This window comes from Pungitius pungitius, chromosome 17 (assembly GCF_949316345.1).
Source record: "Pungitius pungitius chromosome 17, fPunPun2.1, whole genome shotgun sequence".
Taxonomy (NCBI): Eukaryota; Metazoa; Chordata; class Actinopteri; order Perciformes; family Gasterosteidae; genus Pungitius; species Pungitius pungitius.
Window position 1 is genome coordinate 18,131,958 of NC_084916.1, and position 22,043 is coordinate 18,154,000.

At 49.4% G+C, this 22,043-nt stretch overlaps 4 protein-coding genes across 5 annotated transcripts in view; 3 read left to right on the forward strand and 1 right to left on the reverse strand.

Annotated features, from left to right (window-relative positions):
• LOC119218929 (semaphorin-6C-like) overlaps nucleotides 1–7,671 on the forward strand; it is a 23,884-nt gene extending 16,213 nt beyond the window's left edge. Inside the window, exons 9-21 of the mRNA XM_062558659.1 lie at nucleotides 6–31; nucleotides 339–428; nucleotides 519–646; nucleotides 798–929; nucleotides 1,016–1,171; nucleotides 2,132–2,305; nucleotides 2,383–2,523; nucleotides 3,622–3,699; nucleotides 5,022–5,083; nucleotides 5,389–5,442; nucleotides 5,680–5,960; nucleotides 6,179–6,301; nucleotides 6,475–7,671. Coding sequence (XP_062414643.1) covers nucleotides 6–31; nucleotides 339–428; nucleotides 519–646; nucleotides 798–929; nucleotides 1,016–1,171; nucleotides 2,132–2,305; nucleotides 2,383–2,523; nucleotides 3,622–3,699; nucleotides 5,022–5,083; nucleotides 5,389–5,442; nucleotides 5,680–5,960; nucleotides 6,179–6,301; nucleotides 6,475–7,617 — 2,588 coding nt within the window. The 3' untranslated portion in view covers nucleotides 7,618–7,671. The remainder of the gene's footprint in view (nucleotides 1–5; nucleotides 32–338; nucleotides 429–518; nucleotides 647–797; nucleotides 930–1,015; nucleotides 1,172–2,131; nucleotides 2,306–2,382; nucleotides 2,524–3,621; nucleotides 3,700–5,021; nucleotides 5,084–5,388; nucleotides 5,443–5,679; nucleotides 5,961–6,178; nucleotides 6,302–6,474) is intronic.
• A 791-nt stretch (nucleotides 7,672–8,462) lies between these two features.
• Nucleotides 8,463–15,099, reverse strand: LOC119219023 (zinc finger protein 771-like). 2 transcript variants are annotated; one of them, XM_062558522.1, is made up of 3 exons: nucleotides 15,021–15,099; nucleotides 9,714–10,277; nucleotides 8,463–9,613 (listed from the first exon to the last, which is right to left on the reverse strand). In XM_062558522.1, exons 2-3 carry the CDS (start codon nucleotides 9,901–9,903, stop codon nucleotides 9,036–9,038), a joined length of 768 nt encoding a protein of 255 aa, XP_062414506.1. In that variant the 5' UTR covers nucleotides 9,904–10,277; nucleotides 15,021–15,099; the 3' UTR covers nucleotides 8,463–9,035. The 2 variants fall into 2 exon arrangements, with proteins under 2 accessions (XP_062414506.1, XP_037329780.2); XM_037473883.2 differs by lacking the exon at nucleotides 15,021–15,099 and having other exon boundaries at nucleotides 9,714–10,040; nucleotides 10,150–10,792.
• A 343-nt stretch (nucleotides 15,100–15,442) lies between these two features.
• On the forward strand, nucleotides 15,443–17,280 carry LOC119219030 (uncharacterized). The gene is made up of 6 exons (XM_037473891.2): nucleotides 15,443–15,653; nucleotides 16,154–16,299; nucleotides 16,520–16,584; nucleotides 16,774–16,938; nucleotides 17,020–17,124; nucleotides 17,211–17,280. The coding sequence occupies exons 1-6, from the start codon at nucleotides 15,534–15,536 to the stop codon at nucleotides 17,249–17,251; spliced, it is 642 nt and encodes a 213-aa protein (XP_037329788.2). The 5' UTR covers nucleotides 15,443–15,533; the 3' UTR covers nucleotides 17,252–17,280.
• Nucleotides 17,281–18,119: 839 nt separating this feature from the next.
• Nucleotides 18,120–21,905, forward strand: psmb4 (proteasome 20S subunit beta 4). Its single transcript, XM_037473880.2, has 8 exons — nucleotides 18,120–18,340; nucleotides 19,027–19,153; nucleotides 19,260–19,339; nucleotides 19,416–19,562; nucleotides 19,669–19,750; nucleotides 21,095–21,211; nucleotides 21,297–21,385; nucleotides 21,772–21,905. The coding sequence occupies exons 1-8, from the start codon at nucleotides 18,186–18,188 to the stop codon at nucleotides 21,782–21,784; spliced, it is 810 nt and encodes a 269-aa protein (XP_037329777.1). The 5' UTR covers nucleotides 18,120–18,185; the 3' UTR covers nucleotides 21,785–21,905.
• The last annotated feature ends 138 nt before the right edge of the window (nucleotides 21,906–22,043 follow it).

Sequence of the window (22,043 nt, forward strand, 5' to 3'; positions counted from 1 at the left end):
GATTGCAGTGGAGTACACCGCGCTGGGCAAGGTGTGTGTGTGTCTGTGTGTGTGTGTGTGTGTGTGTGTGTGTGTGTGTGTGTGTGTGTCTGTGTGTGTGTGTGTGTGTGTGTGTGTGTGTGTGTGTGTGCATTGATTTGGTACATAATCAATAGATAGTAAGCTCTGCTCTGATTGGCTCATCGATGGCTTTTTTGTCCTGAGATGGAAGTAACAAGTGGACTGTTCCTCAGTAAGTGCTTGTCTTCAGAGTCAGTACCGCCTCAGTCCACAGAGTATGTTCTCCTCAGAGAACCCAGGGGACATTGATCTGGACTAAGAGAACCATCTCTCTCCAGGTGGTCTTTTCTCGAGTGGCCCGGGTCTGCAAGAACGACAACGGAGGCTCACCCCGAGTTCTGGAGAGATACTGGACCTCCTTCCTCAAGGTGACTTCACACAGAGTGAAATGAACAGAAGACACGGGCCAAAACTGTCTCATGACCCATGTGTGTGTGTGTGTGTGTGTGCGTCCTCAGGCCCGTCTCAACTGCTCTGTCTCCGGAGACTCCTTCTTCTACTTTGACGTCCTTCAGTCGCTCACCAACGTGCTTCAGATCAACCAGAGGCCGGCTGTGGTCGGGGTCTTCACCACCCAGACCAACAGGTAGACACCAGGAACGGATCGATCCAGCAGAAGCTTTCCTGTTCCATGAAGCGTCTCCATCCCATGAAGCTCTGCTCAGTACTTCATCTGTCTCTGAACGCTTTGACGGACATCAAACAGAGTAGAAGGTGATCCATCTCTCTCTCGGCAGCATCCCCGGCTCGGCCGTCTGCGCCTTCTACATGGACGACATCGAGAAGGTCTTCAGCGGGAAGTTCAAGGAGCAGCGGACCAGCGACTCCTCTTGGACCCCGGTCCCTGACGAGCAGGTTCCCAGACCCAGGTGATGCCTTCAAGGATCCAAGAAAACTAGGATCCAGATGAAAGGTATTTAAGAAGGTTATTGACCGTGCTGCTTTGTCCCTCCAGACCCGGCTCGTGTGCTGGGGACGGCCCGGCGGCGGACTTCACCTCCTCGGTTCTTTTTCCCGACGAGATGCTGACGTTCATCAAGTCGTATCCTCTGATGGACGAGGCGGTTCCCTCCATCAACCACCGGCCCTGCTTCACCAGAACCTCCAGCAGGTAAGTAGACCCAAGCGAAGGCTTCACAGGACGGAGAGTCTCAGGGTCCTCCTGGAGACGCTGGATTCTATATTTGTTTCAAGATCTCACAGAGCATCAACTTGATCAGAAGATGTTCAGAAGTTCTGAGGGAATAAATCAGGACAGTAGAGTCATTTTCTCATAGACTTCTATAGAGCAGTCGCCCCCTGCTGGTCACTACAGAGGATGCAGCTTTAACTCATGAAGCTTCACTGCACTGAACAAGATGTTGTCGCCTGGTCTGAGGACACATTCAGAGGAGCAAAGAGGTGTTTTGGTCCTCCTGGCGGGTGGACTGACAGAAGAGGACATCTGTCTAGAAGTGGAGGAGCTCAGGGTACGTCCCACATTTCCCAGCATGCTCTGGAACACCGACAAGGTGGGAGATAACTGAGGATCCAGTTCCCTGAGTTTCACGTTCAGCTGCAGACGAGACGCACGAGAAGACTCGTTTAAGCTCAGGTCCAACTTCCTGTGAGCTGAGGAAGTGACCTTCTGGGGAAGGTTTGCCTGGAAACCTGCAAAGCATTCTGGTCTTTACGGGACAATGCACGTGCGCTTATGGAAACGTTGTTCTGTGTTCTTGACCTTTGGCCTCAAACCAACTTTGTAAAAACTCTGTAAAAACTGGTGTGATGATATTATCGATTCATCTGGACTTGAAAATCCATCCAGCTCCTCGTCTTCTTTAGTTCATCGTCATTCAGGATCAATAATATCCATACCACCACATCTACACACTGCTAAACAAGAAGTCAGAGGGGAGGCCCGCCTCGCCATGAGATTAGTCAGTGTGTGGTCGTTATGATCAGAACCCCAGAGTCCAGATCAGTGATCTAATGTGATGTACCTAATAGAATACAAAGGGCTGAATAAGGAACATCTGCAGCGCTCAGGGTTCCTCACTCAGTCACAGAGGGTCCGGTTCTTGACCCGCAGGTCCAAGCTGACCCAGATCGTGGTGGACGTGTCCGCCGGGCCCCACAAGGACCGGACCGTCATGTTCCTGGGCTCGGACGACGGGCGGGTCCTGAAGGTTCTGGCCTCCACGCATCCCAACGACAGCTCGGGGTCCAAGCTGCTGGAGGACATCCACGTCTACAACCCGTCCAGGTGAGACCTCAGAGGGGGACGTGTGGACCCGCTGCTCCTACAGGAGGACCTCCTGAACCTTCTCTCGATGTGTGCAGGTGTGACGTTCAGGGTCAGGAGGACAGGAGGGTTCTGGCCCTGGAGCTGGACAAGGATCACCAGGCTCTGTTCGTGGCCTTCACCAGCTGCGTCATCAGGGTCCCACTCAGCCGCTGCACGCAGCACGGGAGCTGCAGGAGGTGAGGGGGGCCGCTGCTCCTGCTGCTCCCCCTCCATCTGCTGCTCCTCACTATGCTGCTCCTCCTCCTCCATCTGCTCCTCCTCACTATGCTGCTCCTCCTCCTCCATCTGCTCCTCCTCGCTATGCTGCTCCTCCTCCTCCATCTGCTCCTCCTCACTATGCTGCTCCCCTCCTCCATCTGCTCCTCCTCACTATGCTGCTCCCCTCCTCCATCTGCTCCTCCTCACTATCTGCTCCTCCTCCTCCATCTGCTGCTCCTCACTATGCTGCTCCTCCTCCTCCATCTGCTCCTCCTCACTATGCTGCTCCCCTCCTCCATCTGCTCCTCCTCACTATGCTGCTCCCCTCCTCCATCTGCTCCTCCTCACTATGCTGCTCCCCTCCTCCATCTGCTCCTCCTCACTATGCTGCTCCCCTCCTCCATCTGCTCCTCCTCACTATGCTGCTCCTCCTCCTCCATCTGCTCCTCCTCACTATGCTTCTCCTCCTCCATCTGCTCCTCCTTACTCTACTCCTCCTAAATCAATCTTGTAGAAGTGTGTGTGTGTGTCACTGCCCAATTTGTATTACATCCATCACATATATACAATACACACACACACACACACAGTAACACACACACACACAAGTTGTGTGTCTTTTGTCTGAGGGTCACGTGGTCTGGTGGTCTGAGGGTCTGAGGCTCTAAGGGTCTAAGGGTCTGATGGTGGAACATGTTTCATTTAGATTCAGACCGGTTCAAACGGTACAACATCTCCTCACGGTATGAATCTCACATCGTTCATACAAACAACTGAAGTTGCTCTTCAGCAGATTCTTTTTTCACACAAAGCGGCGGTCGCCGCTAGTTGTCTTACGTGTGTTGAGAGAGAGTCGTGGTTATGAACTGCACTGCGATTTATTGCAAAGTCTGTCGAGCCTCTGGTGGCAACACAACAAGCATGCTAAGGAGCTAACAAGCTAACACGCTAACAAGCTAAGGAGCTAACACGCTAACAAGCTAACTCGCGGGTCAGTTTCGAGCAGGTTGGCCAGTGAGCAGCTGTTTGCGTACCGGGGTACCGTCAGAATCAGAACCTCTCCTCTCTCTCTTCAGAGCCTGCCTGGCCTCCCGGGACCCGTACTGCATCTGGCTCCGGACCGGGTCTTGTGCCAACATGGCGCCGGGCTTCAAGTGGGTGACTTTCTCTTTCTCTTCATTTTCATCAAATCGACCTAATTCAATTTAATTCATTTTATTTTGTATAGCCCAAAATGGCTTAGTTATATATACATGTATATAAAACTAAGCCATTATATACATATAGATAGGAGTGGAGGGGGGGGGGGTGTTTGGGGGGGTCTCAGATCGATGCTCTTAAAGTGCTGTGGAGACTGAGCCAGCTACCTGACACTGAGTTATTGATTTGTGGTTGAGGGAACACATTTGGTTTCAAAAGCTGATCTGTTGCTGTGTGTGTGTGTGTGTGTGTGTGTGTGTGTGTGTGTGTGTGTGTGTGTGTGTGTGTGTGTGTGTGTGTGTGTGTGTGTGTGTCGGCGTATTTATGGACTCGGGGGATTTCTCGTGTCCAAATAGCAGAATCAAGCTACTGGAAGGTTTTTGGCTACAAACATACTCAACATCATGCTGCATTGAAGACGACTTGAAACTAGAGACTGAGACCATAAACTCATGTTTACAATGTTTACTGAGGGAATAAATCAAGAGAGAAGTAGAGTCATTTCCTCATAGACGTCTATGGGAGCAGAGGAGTTGCCCCCTGCTGGTCACTACACAGAAGTAGAGTCATTTCCTCATAGACGTCTATGGGAGCAGAGGAGTCGCCCCCTGCTGGTCACTACACAGAAGTAGAGTCATTTCCTCATAGACGTCTATGGGAGCAGAGGAGTCGCCCCCTGCTGGTCACTACACAGAAGTAGAGTCATTTCCTCATAGACGTCTATGGGAGCAGAGGAGTCGCCCCCTGCTGGTCACTACACAGAAGTAGAGTCATTTCCTCATAGACGTCTATGGGAGCAGAGGAGTCGCCCCCTGCTGGTCACTACACAGAAGTAGAGTCATTTCCTCATAGACGTCTATGGGAGCAGAGGAGTCGCCCCCTGCTGGTCACTACACAGAAGTAGAGTCATTTCCTCATAGACGTCTATGGGAGCAGAGGAGTCGCCCCCTGCTGGTCACTACACAGAAGTAGAGTCATTTCCTCATAGACGTCTATGGGAGCAGAGGAGTCGCCCCCTGCTGGTCACTACACAGAAGTAGAGTCATTTCCTCATAGACGTCTATGGGAGCAGAGGCGTGTGTGTGTGGTGCCAGGGGTCCGAGACCCCGTCAATAAAAGTTCCAGCCGCAGTGAGTCAGGGACACCTGTGTTGGGGAGCCAGGACCGAGTTGGGCCTAGTTAACCTCACTAGTTAACCTCACGTCTTAACTCCTTGTCTGTGTGCGGGGACGTAACCAGCGGCAACAGGCTGTCACCCTCCTCTTTGTCCCTGTAGAGCCGGGTTCGAGCAGGACGTGGAAGGTCCCAACATCCCGTCTCCCCCAGACAGCTGCCACAGTAAGTCCAACCCACTCAGGACCACCATGAGACACCCTGAGACACCAAGTGACACTATCAGACTCCATGAGACACCCTGAGACATCAAGTGACACTATCAGACTCCATGAGACACCCTGAGACATCAAGTGACACTATCAGACTCCATGAGACACCCTGAGACACCAAGTGACACTATCAGACTCCATGAGACACCCTGAGACACCAAGTGACACTATCAGACTCCATGAGACATCCTGTCTTCGGGCATGAAAGTTTGTTTGCTTCTGCAAAGTGTGACCGTGGTTTTTGTTGTTTTTTTGCAGCTGAATTGTCGGCGACGGCACGGAACCAGGAGCCCGCGGCCGACTTGGCCTACGGTAAGAAGTCCTCATTTACTGTGCCATCAGAACCTCGGCTCCTTAAGGCGAGTCGGAGCTGCATCCTCTGCTCCAATAATCAGATGGAAGTCACAGAGGGAGGGTTATGGATGTCATCTTTCCTTTTGTGAAATAGTTGACCAAGTGGTTTGGTGATAAAATATATGCCGAGAAACAGGAAAATGTAATAAACATGCTCCTCTTACCTCACCCCCCCCCCCTCCCCCTCCCCAACAGGTGTAGCGGGCGTAGCAGGCGTCCGGCGCCTCCCGGAGGCGGAGCCGCGCTCCGTGTCAGAGGTCCACTACACGCTGCTGATCGCCTGCGTGCTGGTGGCCTTCTCTCTGGGCGCCATCTTGTCCGGCCTTCTAGCGTCGTGCTACTGCGGCGGCGCCCGGCGGGCAGGGGGACACGGGAAGGACCCCGAGGTGTCGCTGCCGCACGCCCTGTCGCTGCCGCACGCCCTGTCGCTGCGATCGCTAGCCAAGCTCAACAGCCTGCTGGATGGGCAGCCCAAGGTGGGTGGAGCCTCTGGAGGCTGATGGGAGGAGCCTTTCACAAACGCACAAAAGAAGATAAAATGATTAAACACATATTCACATATTTAAATGTAATAAAACACGTCTTTGTCACTGTGGAGCGTTGCATTGTGGGACGTTCCCATCTGGTTTTATTTGAGTGAACCAGCTGACTAGTGGTTTCTCTGCTCTTCTTCTGTGGTGTCGTGGTGCTGCAGGAGGAGAAACTGGAGGTTTCGAGGATGTGCTCCTTCATCCCCAACGGGGGGGCGGAGCCTTACCTCCACGACCCCGCCCACCAGGGCCTGCAGCTGGGGGACCCTGACCTCAGCCTCTCCCAGGTAGGGGTGGGGGGAGGTATGACATCATAATGATGTCACTAAAGGTTTTTATTTTAACGAACTACTTACTATGTGGCTTTCCCCAACACACCCACCATGTGTCCTGTATTCATTCTGAACATCAAGATGACCTCTGACCCCACAGAGCGTAACCATGGCTCCTCTCTGTTTAGTCTCTGTCTCAGGCTGACGGAGAGCTGTCGGGGCTGCCTACACCCGACTCCACCCCAGAGCTCCCCATCAAGAGCATGAGGGCCCTGCGGCACCACCAGAACCACGAGGAGGCCCAAGTCGGACCCGGGTCCGGTCCGGGCTTCGTGGCCTTTGTGGGGAACTCTGTGGCCCAGCAGGTGTTTCCCTTCCCTCATCACCATGGCAACCGCTTGAGCAACGGGGCGGCGCGTGGAGCGGGCGCCTCCTCTACCTCGCTGCACCTCCCCGAAGACAGGCAGGTCCTGAGTGAGGAGCGAGAGACGGCAGGAGGCGGAGCCCCCCCCCACCACAGCTCCCACCAGTCGCTCCCCCAGGCGGACGTGTCGGCGCTGGACGAGCTGCTCAAACACATCCACGAGGTCAGCGCCTCGGGGACCGGAGGCATCAAGGTCCTCACCTCCACCTCCTCCTGCTCCCTGTTCCCCGGGCCCTCCTTGTCCACCCACCAGCAACTCACTCCTCCTCATCACAACACCACCCTCCATGGACACCCCCGTCCCCACCACTCCAGCCGAGGCCATCACCATAGCAACCACCACAACAACAACGGCGGTCAGCACCACCAGCGGGCTGAGTCTTCTCCTTACTGCAGCACCTCCACCTCCATGCTGCCCGCTCCAAACTCCTCCTCCTCCTCCTCCTCCTCCGCCTCCTCCTGCTCCAACAACCCCACCTCCTCCACCTCCATCCCTTCTTCCTGCTCTTCCTCCACCTCCACTCCCTTGCAGCAGCAGGTGATCCCGGAGGGACCCGGAGGGGGGGACGCCTCCACCCGACACGTCTCCCAGCGCCACTCCCTCATCAAGATGGGCAGTGGTGGGGGCGGGGGGGGCAGCGCCATGCCGCGCCACCACAGCTTCAACCAACGGGGGGGGCAGCACGCGCACTTTCTTGCCAGGATGAACACCAACAGCAGCAGTAACGGCCCCCCCACCGCCTGCCTGACGCGGCAGCACAGCTACAGCGGCGTCGGGCCTCACGGAGGGCGGCGGGCCCTCGTCCGCAGGACGGCGTCCCTCAAACCCCAAATACCCCCCAAGCCGCTGTTCCTCCCCAACGCCTCCACGTCGCCAGTCGCAGAGGCGGGAAAATGTGACTACTGAGACCTTTTTGTCCCCCCCGCTCATCGTTAAGAAGCTTGTGGGTTGGTTCTCTGGGGGGGGGGGGGGGGGGGCTCCCTCATTAAAGGAAGCAGGGAAAGGAAACACCAGCAGGCCGCTCCAGGAAGTGTCTCCTCCCGGGAGACGGAGAACGTTCAGAGCTGTGCGAGGACCTCCGTCATCTTTGTACCATATTGGTATCAGGTGGAGTCGTGGTGGGACGATGGGGGGGGGGGGGGGGGGTGATATTTTATGACTGAGTGCCTCTTGAAGGGAGAGGAAAGCAGCACATCGATGACATCACTGATCACAGATCAGCCGTCTTCTCAAATCTGAGAACAAGCTGCAGGAATCCAAAGTAATTATTCAAATAGTCTGAATATAAAAGTCCTGATTTGTGTTTCAGATCAAAGAGAATTGGTATGAGATGATATTTAGACTGAGGGGGTCATAAAGGGAAGAAGGTCGTAAAGAAGTTCTTTTCATCAACACCTTTCTTTACTGAATGTTTAAGCCACTAATAAAACAAAGGTGAAGTGGCCCCGGTTCCCCTGAAGCTCCTACCCCCACCCCCCAGAGGTGGGGAGGGAAGGGGCATCCATGATGATGGACTCACAGCCCCTGGGGGGCCGCATCAGGGCCACAGTGTAACAATGCTGCCACTGAACTGTAAATAAAGACGATTGTGAAATACAGAGTCTTATTCCTGGGGATGTTGATTAGAAGAACAATCTCTTCACAAAATGATTTACTTCATGTCAAAAGCGTGAAAGTGACATCCTGCTAATGTGAATGTCTTTGGAATCCAGAGCTTCTTTATTAATGGAGAAAATATGAAGACAAGCAGCCGCTGTTGAGTTTATTTTAATATGTAAAAAAGTAGGACAGTTTCATAGAAAATTCTCAGTTGCTTATTTCAGTTAACGTAACTAAAAACACAAATCAGTTGAATCTTTGAGTGGAAGAATGATTGATTTCCACCGTTAGTGTGGTACTGAAGGTCAAAGTTCACCACAGGACGATAATCCCTCAAATATCTGGTCTGGTGTCCAGGGTTACCGGAGGCTCTGGTGGAAGCATCGTCGCCACGGTTACTCACTGCTGGTCGGCCATTAAGTTTTACAGTATCTCCCGTTCGGCTGGGGGGGGGCTAAGGAGAATGTAAGTGGAAGCAGACTGTCGGGTTATGTTGGATGCATCTGTGAGGTGTTGTGTGGAAAATAGAAAAATGATATATATTCCTCCTCCTCCTCCTCCTCCTCCTGCTGCTCCTCCTCCTCCGGACCGGCTTCAGTTCGTCTGATTATAAAAACAAAGCGAGTCGACGCCACAAAACATCACCTTAGGTAGAGGATTCATTGTGACTGACGGAGGGGGAGGAGCAGCAGGAGGAGGGGCAGGACCCCCTGAGGCCCCGCCCCTCAGCCCGTCTCCGCCCCCTCGTGCGTGCGGACGTGCCTCTTGTAGTTGGAGTTGTCGCTGAAGCGGCGGCCGCAGTGCGAGCAGCGGTAGGGTTTCTCCCCCGTGTGGATCCTCAGGTGCTTCTGGTAGCCGTCGAAGCGCGTCAGTCTTTTCCCGCAGATGTCGCAGGTGTACGACTTGTCCGCCTTGGCCCCGCCCCCCCCGCGGTGCGCCTGCGCGTGCTTGGCCCAGTGGGCTCGCTGCGCGAAGGCGCGCCCGCAGATAGTGCAGATGTAGGAGTCCACCACATCATTCCCCGGAACCACACCCTGGACGTCGGGGAGGGGCTGCTGGACCGAGGGGCCGGGCAGGGGGTCCGGCTCGGAGTCGCCCGGGTCCTGCAGCCCCGAAGGCGAGGAGGGCTCCTCGTCGCCGAGCCGCCCGTCTCCAGCGCCGCTGCCCGGGGAGAAGGAGAACTTAACGTCGTTGTGCTCCTCCCTCTGAGCCGGCCACAGCTCCTCCTCCTCCTGCTCCTCCTTGATGGGAGGAGGCTCGGCATCACTGAGACCGGAGCTCCAGTCCTGCTGCTCGCAGACAGCTGAGAAACGAGAGCAGACGAGTCAGGACACTTTACCCAGAAAGCCTCCGAGCTACAGGGACAGCAAGCTGCTCCACGTGTGCCTACTTCTACATCTCACCCGTCCGCACAGAGACACGCGGCTTCCTCGTGAGGTCCAGCAGCCGTCGCTGGCGGGAGATCTCCAGCTCGGAGCGGGAAATCTTCTCCTCGTAGTCGGCGATGGTTCTTCCGAACACGCCGAAGATCTCCTCCGCGGCGGCGGTGAGCCGCTGCGTGATGAGCAGCCTCAGCATCTCGATCTGGGACATGTGAGCAGACGGCGGAGAACGAGAAGAAGCTCGCTCGGTTGTTTACTCGGTGCACTTCCGGGTTCCTGCGCATGCTCAGACAGTTTTTCTGTGACGAGCGTCCGGTTCGTCGTGTCCGCCTGCTGCCACCTGCTGGACTGGAGACGCACCTTTTGGGCTTAATATTTATAAAAGACTCATAAAGCCATAAAGCCACAAACTACTGATGTTATTTATGGGACAAACTTCACACAAAGCTTTGCTCACCTTCATTTGTTGTGTTGATCAGGAGCATCACACACAGTTTGGGATGGTGTCAGGTGTGCAGATCACATGAATCAGACGTGTTTGTGAACACGTGCACACTTTGTTGTGCAGTCGGACACAATCCGCTGCTGAAAATAGTCCACAAGAAAGGGAGACTCTTGGCCGTTTGTTGTCTGTTCTTTAGGCAAGAAAACGCCAAAAGCCTTTAGGGGGCCAGATATCAACATGGAGCCACAAAGCATGAAGTGCCAATAAAAGGCAGAGAGACACAAAGACAGTAAGAGACACAGAGACAAAGACAGTAAGAGACACAGAGACAAAGACAGTAAGAGACACGGAGACAAAGACAGTAAGAGACACAGAGACAAAGACAGTAAGAGACACAGAGACAAAGAGAGGCACAAAGACATTTAGACCATCCCTGAACATACTGCAGATTGGAAGCAATGAAAAGACATCGTAAAACAACCAAATGAAGTTTAACAATCGCCAAAGATGTAAGAAATAATTCTTTAATTATAATTCTTCTCTAATGTGGGAGTGGGGAGTATTTCATGTGTCATAAAGTGTGTGCCATAAGTTCTTTAGTAAACATCGATGTAAATAACCCTGGACTTCCTGTCCGTCCCTCCATAGTCGTCCCCATTGTCCCCCTGGTCTCCTAATGAGCTCGGGTCCATTACTATAGCAACTGGTTGCCAAGGGCGACGAGACACAGCTGGCATCCTCCTCGCAGTGTTTATCGGAGGCAGAGAGGAGGCGCGAGCAGAAGGACCCAGAAGAACTAGTGTGGTTCAGCGGGGGGTCGTAGACCTCTGGCTGTGATGGCGTTCTGGAGCCGGTGAACATGGAGGACGCTTCTTCAAAACTATCTGAGAAACGTCATTTCATATTTCGAAGGGTATGTTCAAGGACTTCAAGGACTTTGACTTCCTCGTGGTCGAACCTCTGGCTTCATCTTCATCGTCCTTCCCGACTCGATGGATTTGGATTTTCTTTTGAATATACATCTTAAGGCCTTTTTAAGGTCCTTCTCAGGTTTCACTTTCAAATCAGCTCGTCCAAGTTTGAGTGTTATTTTTGTATATTTTTTTAATCAAATTTGAATCCAATGATTTGCCTGTGTATTATTTGTCTATCAAATTTGGACAAAGTTTTCTCCCAGTTTCCCAAAGTGTTGGATTTTAAACGTCCAGATTGGGTTGGATCTTCTCTTCTGTTGAAGTTGTTGCTCTTGTTATGATTTCCCATGAAGCAGCTAAAATATAATGTTCCTTTTCAATGAAAAAAACAATAGATTAAAATCATTTAGAAATCATCATTTCACAAACATTTAGAGTTTCGGGGCAGCGGTAATCCTCTCAGTATATTGCTCTTTAAATGAGTGGGATAATAAAATACAATATTAAATAAATACAATATTTATTATTTCCTAAATTTGAACAGCAGTGTGGTCTCTGTCAGAGTCGTCTGCGCCTCCGTTTGGATGAAGTAGTCTGATACTGCGCTGTGTACTCTGGGTATTTGTTGGATGTGTATTTGTATGCGTTGGTGGCCGAGGACCAACAGCCGAAGCCTGAATTCACCTTTGGACCAAAAAGACACGAGAGAATACTGCTGGCTCTACTTTGAGCGGACAAACACTTCACTGCCCAGCACAGGGTACAACGTACAGAGTACAACGTAGACAGGGTACAACGTAGAGAGTACAACGTGGAGAGTACAACGTAGACAGGGTACAACGTAGAGAGTACAACGTGGAGAGTACAACGTAGACAGGGTACAACGTAGAGAGTACAACGTGGACAGAGTACAACGTAGACAGGGTACAACGTAGACAGGGTACAATGTAGACAGGGTACAACGTAGACAGGGTACAATGTAGACAGGGTACAACATAGAGAGTACAACGTAGACAGGGTACAACGTAGACAGGGTACAACGTAGACAGGGTACAACGTAGAGAGTACAACGTAGACAGGGTACAACGTAGACAGGGTACAACGTAGAGAGTACAATGTAGACAGGGTACAACGTAGACAGGGTACAACGTAGACAGGGTACAACGTAGAGAGGTTACAACGTAGAGAGGTTACAATGTAGAGAGTACAATGTGGAGGGTACAACGTAGATGGTACAATGTAGACAGGGTACAATGTAGACAGGGTACAACGTAGAGAGTACAATGTAGACAGGGTACAATGTAGACAGGGTACAACGTAGACAGGGTACAACGTAGAGAGGTTACAACGTAGAGAGGTTACAATGTAGAGAGTACAACGTGGAGGGTACAACGTAGAGGGTACAATGTAGACAGGGTACAACGTAGACAGGGTACAACGTAGAGAGTACAATGTAGACAGGGTACAATGTAGACAGGGTACAACGTAGACAGGGTACAACGTAGAGAGGTTACAACGTAGACAGGGTACAACGTAGACAGGGTACAACGTAGAGAGGTTACAACGTAGAGAGGTTACAATGTAGAGAGTACAACGTGGAGGGTACAACGTATAGGGTACAATGTAGACAGGATACAATGTAGACAGGGTACAATGTAGACAGGATACAATGTAGACAGGGTACAACGTAGACAGGGTACAATGTAGACAGGGTACAACATAGAGAGTACAACGTAGGCAGGGTACAACGTAGACAGGGTACAACGTAGACAGGGTACAACGTAGAGAGTGCAACGTAGAGAGTACAACGTAGACAGGGTACAACGTAGACAAGGTACAACGTAGACAGGGTACAACGTAGAGAGTACAATGTAGACAGGGTACAACGTAGACAGGGTACAACGTAGAGAGGTTACAACGTAGAGAGGTTACAATGTAGAGAGTACAATGTGGAGGGTACAACGTAGATGGTACAATGTAGACAGGGTACAATGTAGACAGGGTACAACGTAGAGAGTACAATGTAGACAGGGTACAATGTAGACAGGGTACAACGTAGACAGGGTACAACGTAGAGAGTACAACGTAGACAGGGTACAACGTAGACAGGGTACAACGTAGAGAGTACAATGTAGACAGGGTACAACGTAGACAGGGTACAACGTAGACAGGGTACAACGTAGAGAGGTTACAACGTAGAGAGGTTACAATGTAGAGAGGTTACAATGTGGAGGGTACAACGTAGATGGTACAATGTAGACAGGGTACAATGTAGACAGGGTACAATGTAGACAGGGTACAACGTAGAGAGTACAATGTAGACAGGGTACAATGTAGACAGGGTACAACGTAGACAGGGTACAACGTAGAGAGGTTACAACGTAGAGAGGTTACAATGTAGAGAGTACAACGTGGAGGGTACAACGTAGAGGGTACAATGTAGACAGGGTACAACGTAGACAGGGTACAACGTAGAGAGTACAATGTAGACAGGGTACAATGTAGACAGGGTACAACGTAGACAGGGTACAACGTAGAGAGGTTACAACGTAGACAGGGTACAACGTAGACAGGGTACAACGTAGAGAGGTTACAACGTAGAGAGGTTACAATGTAGAGAGTACAACGTGGAGGGTACAACGTATAGGGTACAATGTAGACAGGATACAATGTAGACAGGGTACAATGTAGACAGGATACAATGTAGACAGGGTACAACGTAGACAGGGTACAATGTAGACAGGGTACAACATAGAGAGTACAACGTAGGCAGGGTACAACCTAGACAGGGTACAACGTAGACAGGGTACAACGTAGAGAGTACAACGTAGAGAGTACAACGTAGGCAGGGTACAACGTAGACAAGGTACAACGTAGACAGGGTACAACGTAGAGAGTACAATGTAGACAGTGTACAACGTAGACAGGGTACAACGTAGACAGGGTACAACGTAGAGAGGTTACAACGTAGAGAGGTTACAATGTAGAGAGTACAATGTGGAGGGTACAACGTAGATGGTACAATGTAGACAGGGTACAATGTAGACAGGGTACAACGTAGAGAGTACAATGTAGACAGGGTACAATGTAGACAGGGTACAACGTAGACAGGGTACAACGTAGAGAGGTTACAACGTAGAGAGGTTACAATGTAGAGAGTACAACGTGGAGGGTACAACGTAGAGGGTACAATGTAGACAGGGTACAACGTAGACAGGGTACAACGTAGAGAGTACAATGTAGACAGGGTACAATGTAGACAGGGTATAACGTAGACAGGGTACAACGTAGAGAGGTTACAATGTAGACAGGGTACAACGTAGACAGGGTACAACGTAGAGAGGTTACAACGTAGAGAGGTTACAATGTAGAGAGTACAACGTGGAGGGTACAACGTATAGGGTACAATGTAGACAGGATACAATGTAGACAGGGTACAATGTAGACAGGATACAATGTAGACAGGGTACAATGTAGACAGGATACAATGTAGACAGGGTACAACGTAGACAGGGTACAACGTAGACAGGGTACAATGTAGACAGGGTACAATGTAGACAGGGTACAACGTAGACAGGGTACAACGTAGACAGGGTACAATGTAGACAGGGTACAATGTAGACAGGGTACAACGTAGACAGGGTACAACGTAGAGAGGTTACAATGTAGAGAGTACAACGTAGAGGGTACAACGTAGATTACAACGTAGACAGGGTACAATGTAGACAGGGTACAACGTAGACAGGGTACAACGTAGAGAGGTTACAATGTAGAGAGTACAACGTAGAGGGTACAACGTAGAGGGTACAATGTAGACAGAGTTGACAGACACAAAATAACTTTAGGAAAGTACGTTTCAGCGTTAATATTTAGCTCCGCCTTCAGGTGGAGAACTTTGTTCTATCATTGTTCCTCCTTTCTTTGTGTGCTCCGTGTTCGTCACACATCACACCAGAGTTCCTCACCTACCTGATGACCTGACATCATCATCTTCATCATGTTCATCATGTTTGTCATTCTTCATCAACATCATCTAATGAAGAAACCCGCTGAAAGCTGAGCATTTTGCCTCAACCAGTCTGTGGCATATAGTGGGTGTACTGGGAGTACTGGGGGGAGTTCTGTGGGTACACTGGGTGTTGTGTTTTATTGCCACATCCTGTTTAGTCCCTTCTGGTTTTCCTCACTGTGGAATTTCCTTTGATACCTTCAGTTCTGTAAAATCCCATTATCATGTTTGCCTCCCTACTGTGTGTATTTGTAAGAGATGAAGGTCAAGGACGACCCAACAATCTGTGATGTATTATTGACAGGCCAAACAGTGTCCACCCCCCTGGGAGGCCGGCCAGCATGCCGTTCCTGGGGGGGAAGGGTTTTGGAATCCTTTAAAAAGCTTCTCGCCGTCGGCCCTTTGGAGACGTGCAGCGTTCTTCTGAGGTCTCCGTGTTCCTCGGGGCTCTGAAGCTGATCGTGTGGAGCACCATGAACCTGTGGCTCAGCCTTCATCTCCTGCTAGCCGGGCTGCTTCTGAGCGGCTCGGCGCCGATCCCTGAGGAGTGCCAGCCTCTGATCACCCCTCTGTCGCTGGAGGACCCCGCCATGGTGAGAACTATTCAGGAAACTCCTCTCAGCCTGCGTCTCCAGCGTTAGCATGACATCGGAGTCAGAGATGAGTGGACTCTTTTCTTGAAGATGTGTGTTTAAAGAAGGAAAAGATAAACCACATGTATTAATCTCTCAGTGGATGGAACGTTCTTTTAAGGATTGTGCAAATACTTTTAGAACAGTAAGTATTGTTAAAACACTCTTAAATGTCGGATTATTCAAAGTAACTCAACTTAGAGATGAATAGTTGTCGATTAATCAAAGAAATGTCAGATTGATGATTAAAAAAACAGGAAAAAGTTCCCTACTTGTAAAATCAAACATTATTTGACCAATTTCTCTTTGGGGACCCCCCCCCTAACGAGGGCTGACTGACAAACTCATTTTTCCATTGAATGAAAAATGTGAAATTTGAAAGGTTTTGTTGAATATCATGAAGACAACCTGTTCATGATACCAGAGGTCCAACATCTGGTCTGAGTTGTGTTTGTGTGCAGATGTTCGGCAGGACGAACCTGATCCTGGGTTACACCGACAATGAAAAGTTCACCCACATGCTGAGGATGACCCAGAGCATGTGGATGACCATCAGCCCCTCACCATCCAGCCCGAATACTCAGATCTTGTATCAGCACAACAAGATGTGAGTTCACCCAACATCTAGTTACTGATAGATCACATGTCTCACGTTACATCAGTTGGTTCAACCTCCTTCAAGGTACACGTGTACTTTACATTCTCCACAGAAATCCCTTTCTGAAACAATTTTCAGTAAACCGGATTTGAGCGAACAGCCTGTTGTTAGAGCTCCAGCAGAGGGAGATCAGAGGGGAACTCACCTCTTCCTCTGTGTCTCTTCTTAGAAATGGAACCTGTTTGCTGTCAAAGGTCAACCTAACCACTGACGGCAGCACGGGAACCGCTTCATGTAAGTTCCCTCACCAACACAATGATGGAGGTTCTGCGTCTTTGTTCCTAAAAACATCCTCCTGCTTGGATGTGCCTGACAGACAGGTCAAGGATGTGACTTTGTTAGCATCTTGTAGCATTTAGCTCCATCGCAGCCTTAGATGACTTTTATCATAACTGATGTTCAGGATTTTCTTTCTGTCGTCAGACCTCAACATGACCTCGGAGGTCCATATGCTACCTGGGCTCGAAGGCTTTCTTGTCTTCAGCATTCAATACAGCATCGGAAACCTGGACAAGATGAGGAGCATAATGAACATCGTCAGCGACACCGAAGCGGAGGACCTGAAGGTCCATGCTCTGTATCTGATGGGTATGAAGGAACCAGCGTGAGAGAACCTACATGAACACATGATGCATCGCTCACATTAACCGCTTCGTGCTTTGTTTCTAGCAAGAGAAACCACTCTGAAGGACTCCGACCGGGAACATTTCAGGAAGCAGGCGAGCTGCTTCGGCTTCTCCAGAGAACCAGACTTTACCTACGACCCCGTTCACGGTGCTTCACCTTTTGAACCTGTCAGATCAAAGTATGAAGATGTGTGACGACAAACCAAACTCATTTCTCCCTCTTTGTCTCCGTAGCTTTCTGCGCCGAAGGAGAGGGGCATATGATATTAATATGAACTAAATAAAGAAAAGTGGCTCAAAACTTCTAATGTGTTCTGTCTGTTTTTTATTCCTGGTTTGATGAAAGACAAACTGTGGAGCACATCCCTTTTGGGGGGGGGGGGGGGGTGTATCACACACCTGCTTAAAATGTACCTTATTGTAACATTACAAAGACTAAGAACTTTCAGAAGTACATGTAGTGTAATTACTTTCATGTCCAAAGCCTCAATTTAAGCTTTGAATGCATGTTTTCTTATTAGATTTGAACACCTTAAAGAAGGAAATAAATAACTCCTAATTACGTGTTTCTAATTCGATTGATTGAACTACTTTTCTTTCCGGTAAAAGAATCTTCTCCCCAGGACCTGACTGTTAACTTTGGAAACTCCATCTTAACGCTCACTCTGACTGCTAGGAACCTTCCACCAAGCAGGCGCAGGTACTGATTCAGGCTCTTGTCATCTCCTGGACTATTGTAACTCTCTCCTGGCAGGTCTCCCTGCTCCATTCCACCTCTGCAGCTCATCCACAATGCAGCAGCTCCACTGGTCTTTCACCTTCCTAACTTCTCCCACACTGCTCCACTCCTCCTCTCTTCACTGGTCACCAGTGGCTGCCTCATCCAGTTCAAAGCCCTGGTGCTCACGTAGCATGCTGTGAATGGATGAAGCTGTACGAAAAAGTGCTTTGGGACAGAGAATGTCACTCTACAGACCGTAGAGCCCTCTGAGGCAAATGTGTGTTTACGGGCTGTACAAAATTGATTGAGTGGTATTGAATGACTGTGAAATCAGACTGTCATTCCAAATCGAGATACTGAAAGAGTTATAATAAAACACTTTTCATGTTATTTCAAATGAACAATTTTTCAGACTGCAGTGCGTACTTTACACCAGCAGCAGGCGGCGGCGGTAGAGAGCCGCTGCGTGACTGGTTCACGCAAACAAGATGCCGCTGTGTCGTCACTTCCTGCAGGTATTTTCCAACATGGAGTCGAGCGGCTTGAAGTTGAGTTTCTGGGAGGACGGACCAAAGCCCGGACAGTTCTACTCATTTCCCGGTACCGGACCGGCCACGTCATGCGGGCCCATCACACACACACTGTAAGTGACCACGTCCAAGGGACCGGGGCACCGAACCGTACCGGAGCTGTCCGTTTCGGTTGCTGCTCCGCCGCAGTGCTGCATCATCATGGAGAAGCGATAGCTAGCTATTGCTAAGCTAAGTGTCAGCTCTGCTATTTCATCGCGTTTACGACTTAGTAGAGTTGTTTAATCATTTAGTGGTGGACGTACCTGATGAATAGAACCCATATGTGTCCGTTTACTGCGTTAAAAGTGGCACTTTGTTTACTTCCTTCCGGTTGTGCTGACTAACTGTTAGCTGCGCTACCTAGCCGCATAGCAACACCTTTCAACAATACATCTACAAACGAAGGCTTCGGAATAGTTGTGTTCGAGTAGGTAAGGTTTATGTAACGAGATTTATATCCTACATAAATATATATGATAACACCTTTCAGTATTATTATTATGTAATTATTGTTAATTACATTATAACGTTAATTATTAGTAATATACAACTGCGTGTGTGCGCTTTTGAAGACGTTCCTGCCATTTGATGGAATTATTGATCAGTAAGATATATAATGCATAAAATAGTGTATATATGATATCCAACGATTATCCTGTAAACTTGCATCCAAAGTTCTTTAAACCTTGAGTTCGTCTGCAAAACGTATTGATCACCAACGGCTAACCCGTGACCCCCCCCCCCCCCCCCCCCGCAGGAACCCCATGGTCACCGGCACGTCTGTGCTCGGCGTGAAGTTCACTGGCGGCGTCATCATCGCGGCGGACATGTTGGGCTCCTACGGCTCTCTGGCTCGCTTCAGGAACATCTCCCGCCTCATGAAGGTGAGGAACAGTCACCGTGTTGAGTTGTGGATATTTAATATGCAAGATATGAAGTTATTTAAGGCTGAGTTAGTCTTTTGAATGAATATTCCGTTTCTGCTTTCAGGTGAACAACAACACGATCTTAGGAGCTTCAGGAGATTACGCAGACTACCAGCATCTCAAACACATCATTGAACAGATGGTGTAAGTTTACAGAACACGTTTGTGGCGGCTGGTGCGTCGGCCCGCTGCTGCTCTGACGTTTGTTTCTGTCCCTCAGCATCGACGAGGAGCTGCTGGGCGACGGTCACAGCTACAGTCCCAAGGCCGTCCACTCCTGGCTGACCCGAGTCATGTACAACCGCCGCAGCAAGATGAACCCTCTGTGGAACACCGTGGTGATCGGAGGCTTCTACGGCGGGGAGAGGTGACCTCTGTTCATGTCTTTAAATGCATTGACATTTCTCGCCCACATATCAGTTTACTTGTATTGTGAGAGCTGATTAACGGTGGGCCATCTCTTCTCCCTCTAGTTTCCTGGGTTACGTGGACAAGCTGGGCGTGGCCTATGAGGCACCCACCGTGGCCACGGGCTTTGGCGCGTACTTGGCTCAGGTGAAGCGAACAGATTTCTTGATTAAATGATTCATCCGATTTATGAATGAATGAATGAATGAAGTGAAACTGACTGTAATCTGCCGATGCTTAGAGTGGAGCGTCCTCCCTCACAGATGATCTTTATTCAAGTTTGTCTAATAGTTCTGGACTGAATTGATGTACATTATTCTGATCAATAAGGTTTATCCAGACTCTGGTGGATCCAGATCAGGACTGATGGAGAGAACACGATGACACAGAGCTGATTCAATCATTGTTGATCAGTTATAAAACATTTCTTTACAGCCATTGAATCAATGATAATAATAATATTACATGTCATTTAGGTGACTCTTTTATCCAAAGCAACTTGCGTTGTATTTTCAACTCATGGTTTCTTACACTTTTGCCTGCGGAGCAGTTCTGGGTTTGGTGTCTTGCTCAGAGACACTTCACCATGGAGCAGCCAGGGTTCCCAGCACCCCCCCTCTACTCCATGCGCCACCGTCACCCCATACGCTGTTACTGGCACACTGTTGTATTGCATCACTATATTTGATGTTACATTATATATATAACTACATTTTTACTTTTAGATAATATCTCATTGGTTCAAATAATTAATTATGACTTCATAAGCTCAATCCATCCATCTTCAACTGCTTATCTGGGGTCGGGTCGCGGGGGCCCCAGACTTCCCTTTCCCACATCTAGCAGCTCTGACTGGGGATCCCAAGGCGTTCCCAGAGATATAATCTCTCCACCTGGTCCTGGGTCTTCTCTGGGCCTCTTCCCACCTGGACGTGGCTTCCAGGGAGCATCCTACCAGAAGCCCAAACCACCTCAACTGGCTCTTTCGATGCAAAGGAGCTGGAGACTGGAGACCCTCTCTTGGGGGACCCGGTTATACGCCTTCTCCAGATCCACAAAACACATGTAGACTGGATGAGCACACTCCCAGGCCCCCTCCAAGATTCGTGAAAGAGTAAAGAGCTGGTCCATTGTTCCAGGACGGAAACCGCATTGTTCCTTCAGTCCTTGGTTCGACTATCGGGGCGAACCCTCCTTTACCAGGGAGGCTGAGTAGTGTGATACCCCTGTAACTGGCAAACACTCTCTGGTCCCCCTTTTTGAAGAGAGGCACCACCACCAAGCCCAGACTTCCATGCAATGTTGAAGAGGCGTGTCATCCAAGACGACCCCCCAACACCCATTGCTTTTAGCATCTCTGCAACAACTGGATTTTTCCATTTCTAAATTAAAATGTGATTACATTCAAGCATAGAACTTTATAGATTGAAGTATTGCAGAAAGTCTTTTGCATCTTCGCATCAACTTCAAATATGTTTTCTCTCTGCACAGCCCTTGATGAGGGAGGTCGTGGAGAACAAGGTGGAGATCACCAAGCAGGAGGCCCGTGAGCTGGTGGAGCGCTGCCTCAAAGTCCTCTACTACAGAGACGCTCGCTCCTACAACCGGGTGAGTCCCCTGATCCCAGGTCAGCTGTTCTTACTTTACGCCACGTTGTTTACCGTTGAATGCTGAACACGTATTTTTGTTTTAGCATGAGATCGCTATAGTGACGGAGGAGGGTGTGGAGATTGTTGGCCCTCTGTCCTCTGAAACCAACTGGGACATCGCTCACATGGTCAGGTAGGGTCAAAGGTCACCGAAGGCTTCTATGAAGTTTCTCCTGACAACAGAACAATAATTATGTTTGAGATGTGACCCCTGACTGGAGGAAGTTATAATATATATATATATATATATGACATTCTTATTTTGCTATGCCCTCCTTACACATAGCTACACATCTAAAAAGAGAAAATAAATGACTATAATGACTTCTATATTGTGTATTTTCTGGAACAAACATTTACACAATTTTTTAGCATCTTTGGTGAAATTTTAGCATCAATAAAAGGATGATTCTGATAATGAACCATATAAAAAACACGCTTCTTGTCACGATGTATGCCTATAAAATACATTCTGATGTTGAGTTTCTCCTTGATTTCTTGTAACTTCTTTCTTTTCAGCGGGTTTGAATGAAGACGAGTTGCGACTGAAGTCTTATCAGCTTCTAAAACAGCTGCAACCAATCTGTTTTCTTTCTTTCTGGTGTTCAGTGTAACTTTTGTATGATGGAGAATAAATGTGATAAATCCAAAAATGTGTTGTTATTAACAGTTAAAACTCTAAATTTAAGATGTCTTTTTTTCCGGATAAAATGTCAATAATTTTGTCCCGGTTTATGATGTATATCCCACTTACTGCAATGAATATCAAACAGACTAATTACTGGATGGTC

Excerpts from the sequence above, each read along its gene's own strand:
- LOC119219030 (XM_037473891.2), top strand. The coding sequence starts at position 15,534 with ATGAACCTGTGGCTCAGCCTTCATCTCCTGCTAGCCGGGCTGCTTCTG. Across the intron at positions 16,939-17,019 it reads CCATGCTCTGTATCTGATGG|CAAGAGAAACCACTCTGAAG; the intron begins GTATGAAGGAAC and ends CTTTGTTTCTAG. Across the intron at positions 17,125-17,210 it reads TACCTACGACCCCGTTCACG|CTTTCTGCGCCGAAGGAGAG; the intron begins GTGCTTCACCTT and ends TTGTCTCCGTAG.
- LOC119219023 (XM_062558522.1), bottom strand. The coding sequence starts at position 9,903 with ATGTCCCAGATCGAGATGCTGAGGCTGCTCATCACGCAGCGGCTCACC. Across the intron at positions 9,614-9,713 it reads GCGTGTCTCTGTGCGGACGG|CTGTCTGCGAGCAGCAGGAC; the intron begins GTGAGATGTAGA and ends CTCGTTTCTCAG.
- psmb4 (XM_037473880.2), top strand. The coding sequence starts at position 18,186 with ATGCCGCTGTGTCGTCACTTCCTGCAGGTATTTTCCAACATGGAGTCG. Across the intron at positions 18,341-19,026 it reads GGGCCCATCACACACACACT|GAACCCCATGGTCACCGGCA; the intron begins GTAAGTGACCAC and ends CCCCCCCCGCAG. Across the intron at positions 21,212-21,296 it reads ACGCTCGCTCCTACAACCGG|CATGAGATCGCTATAGTGAC; the intron begins GTGAGTCCCCTG and ends TTTTTGTTTTAG.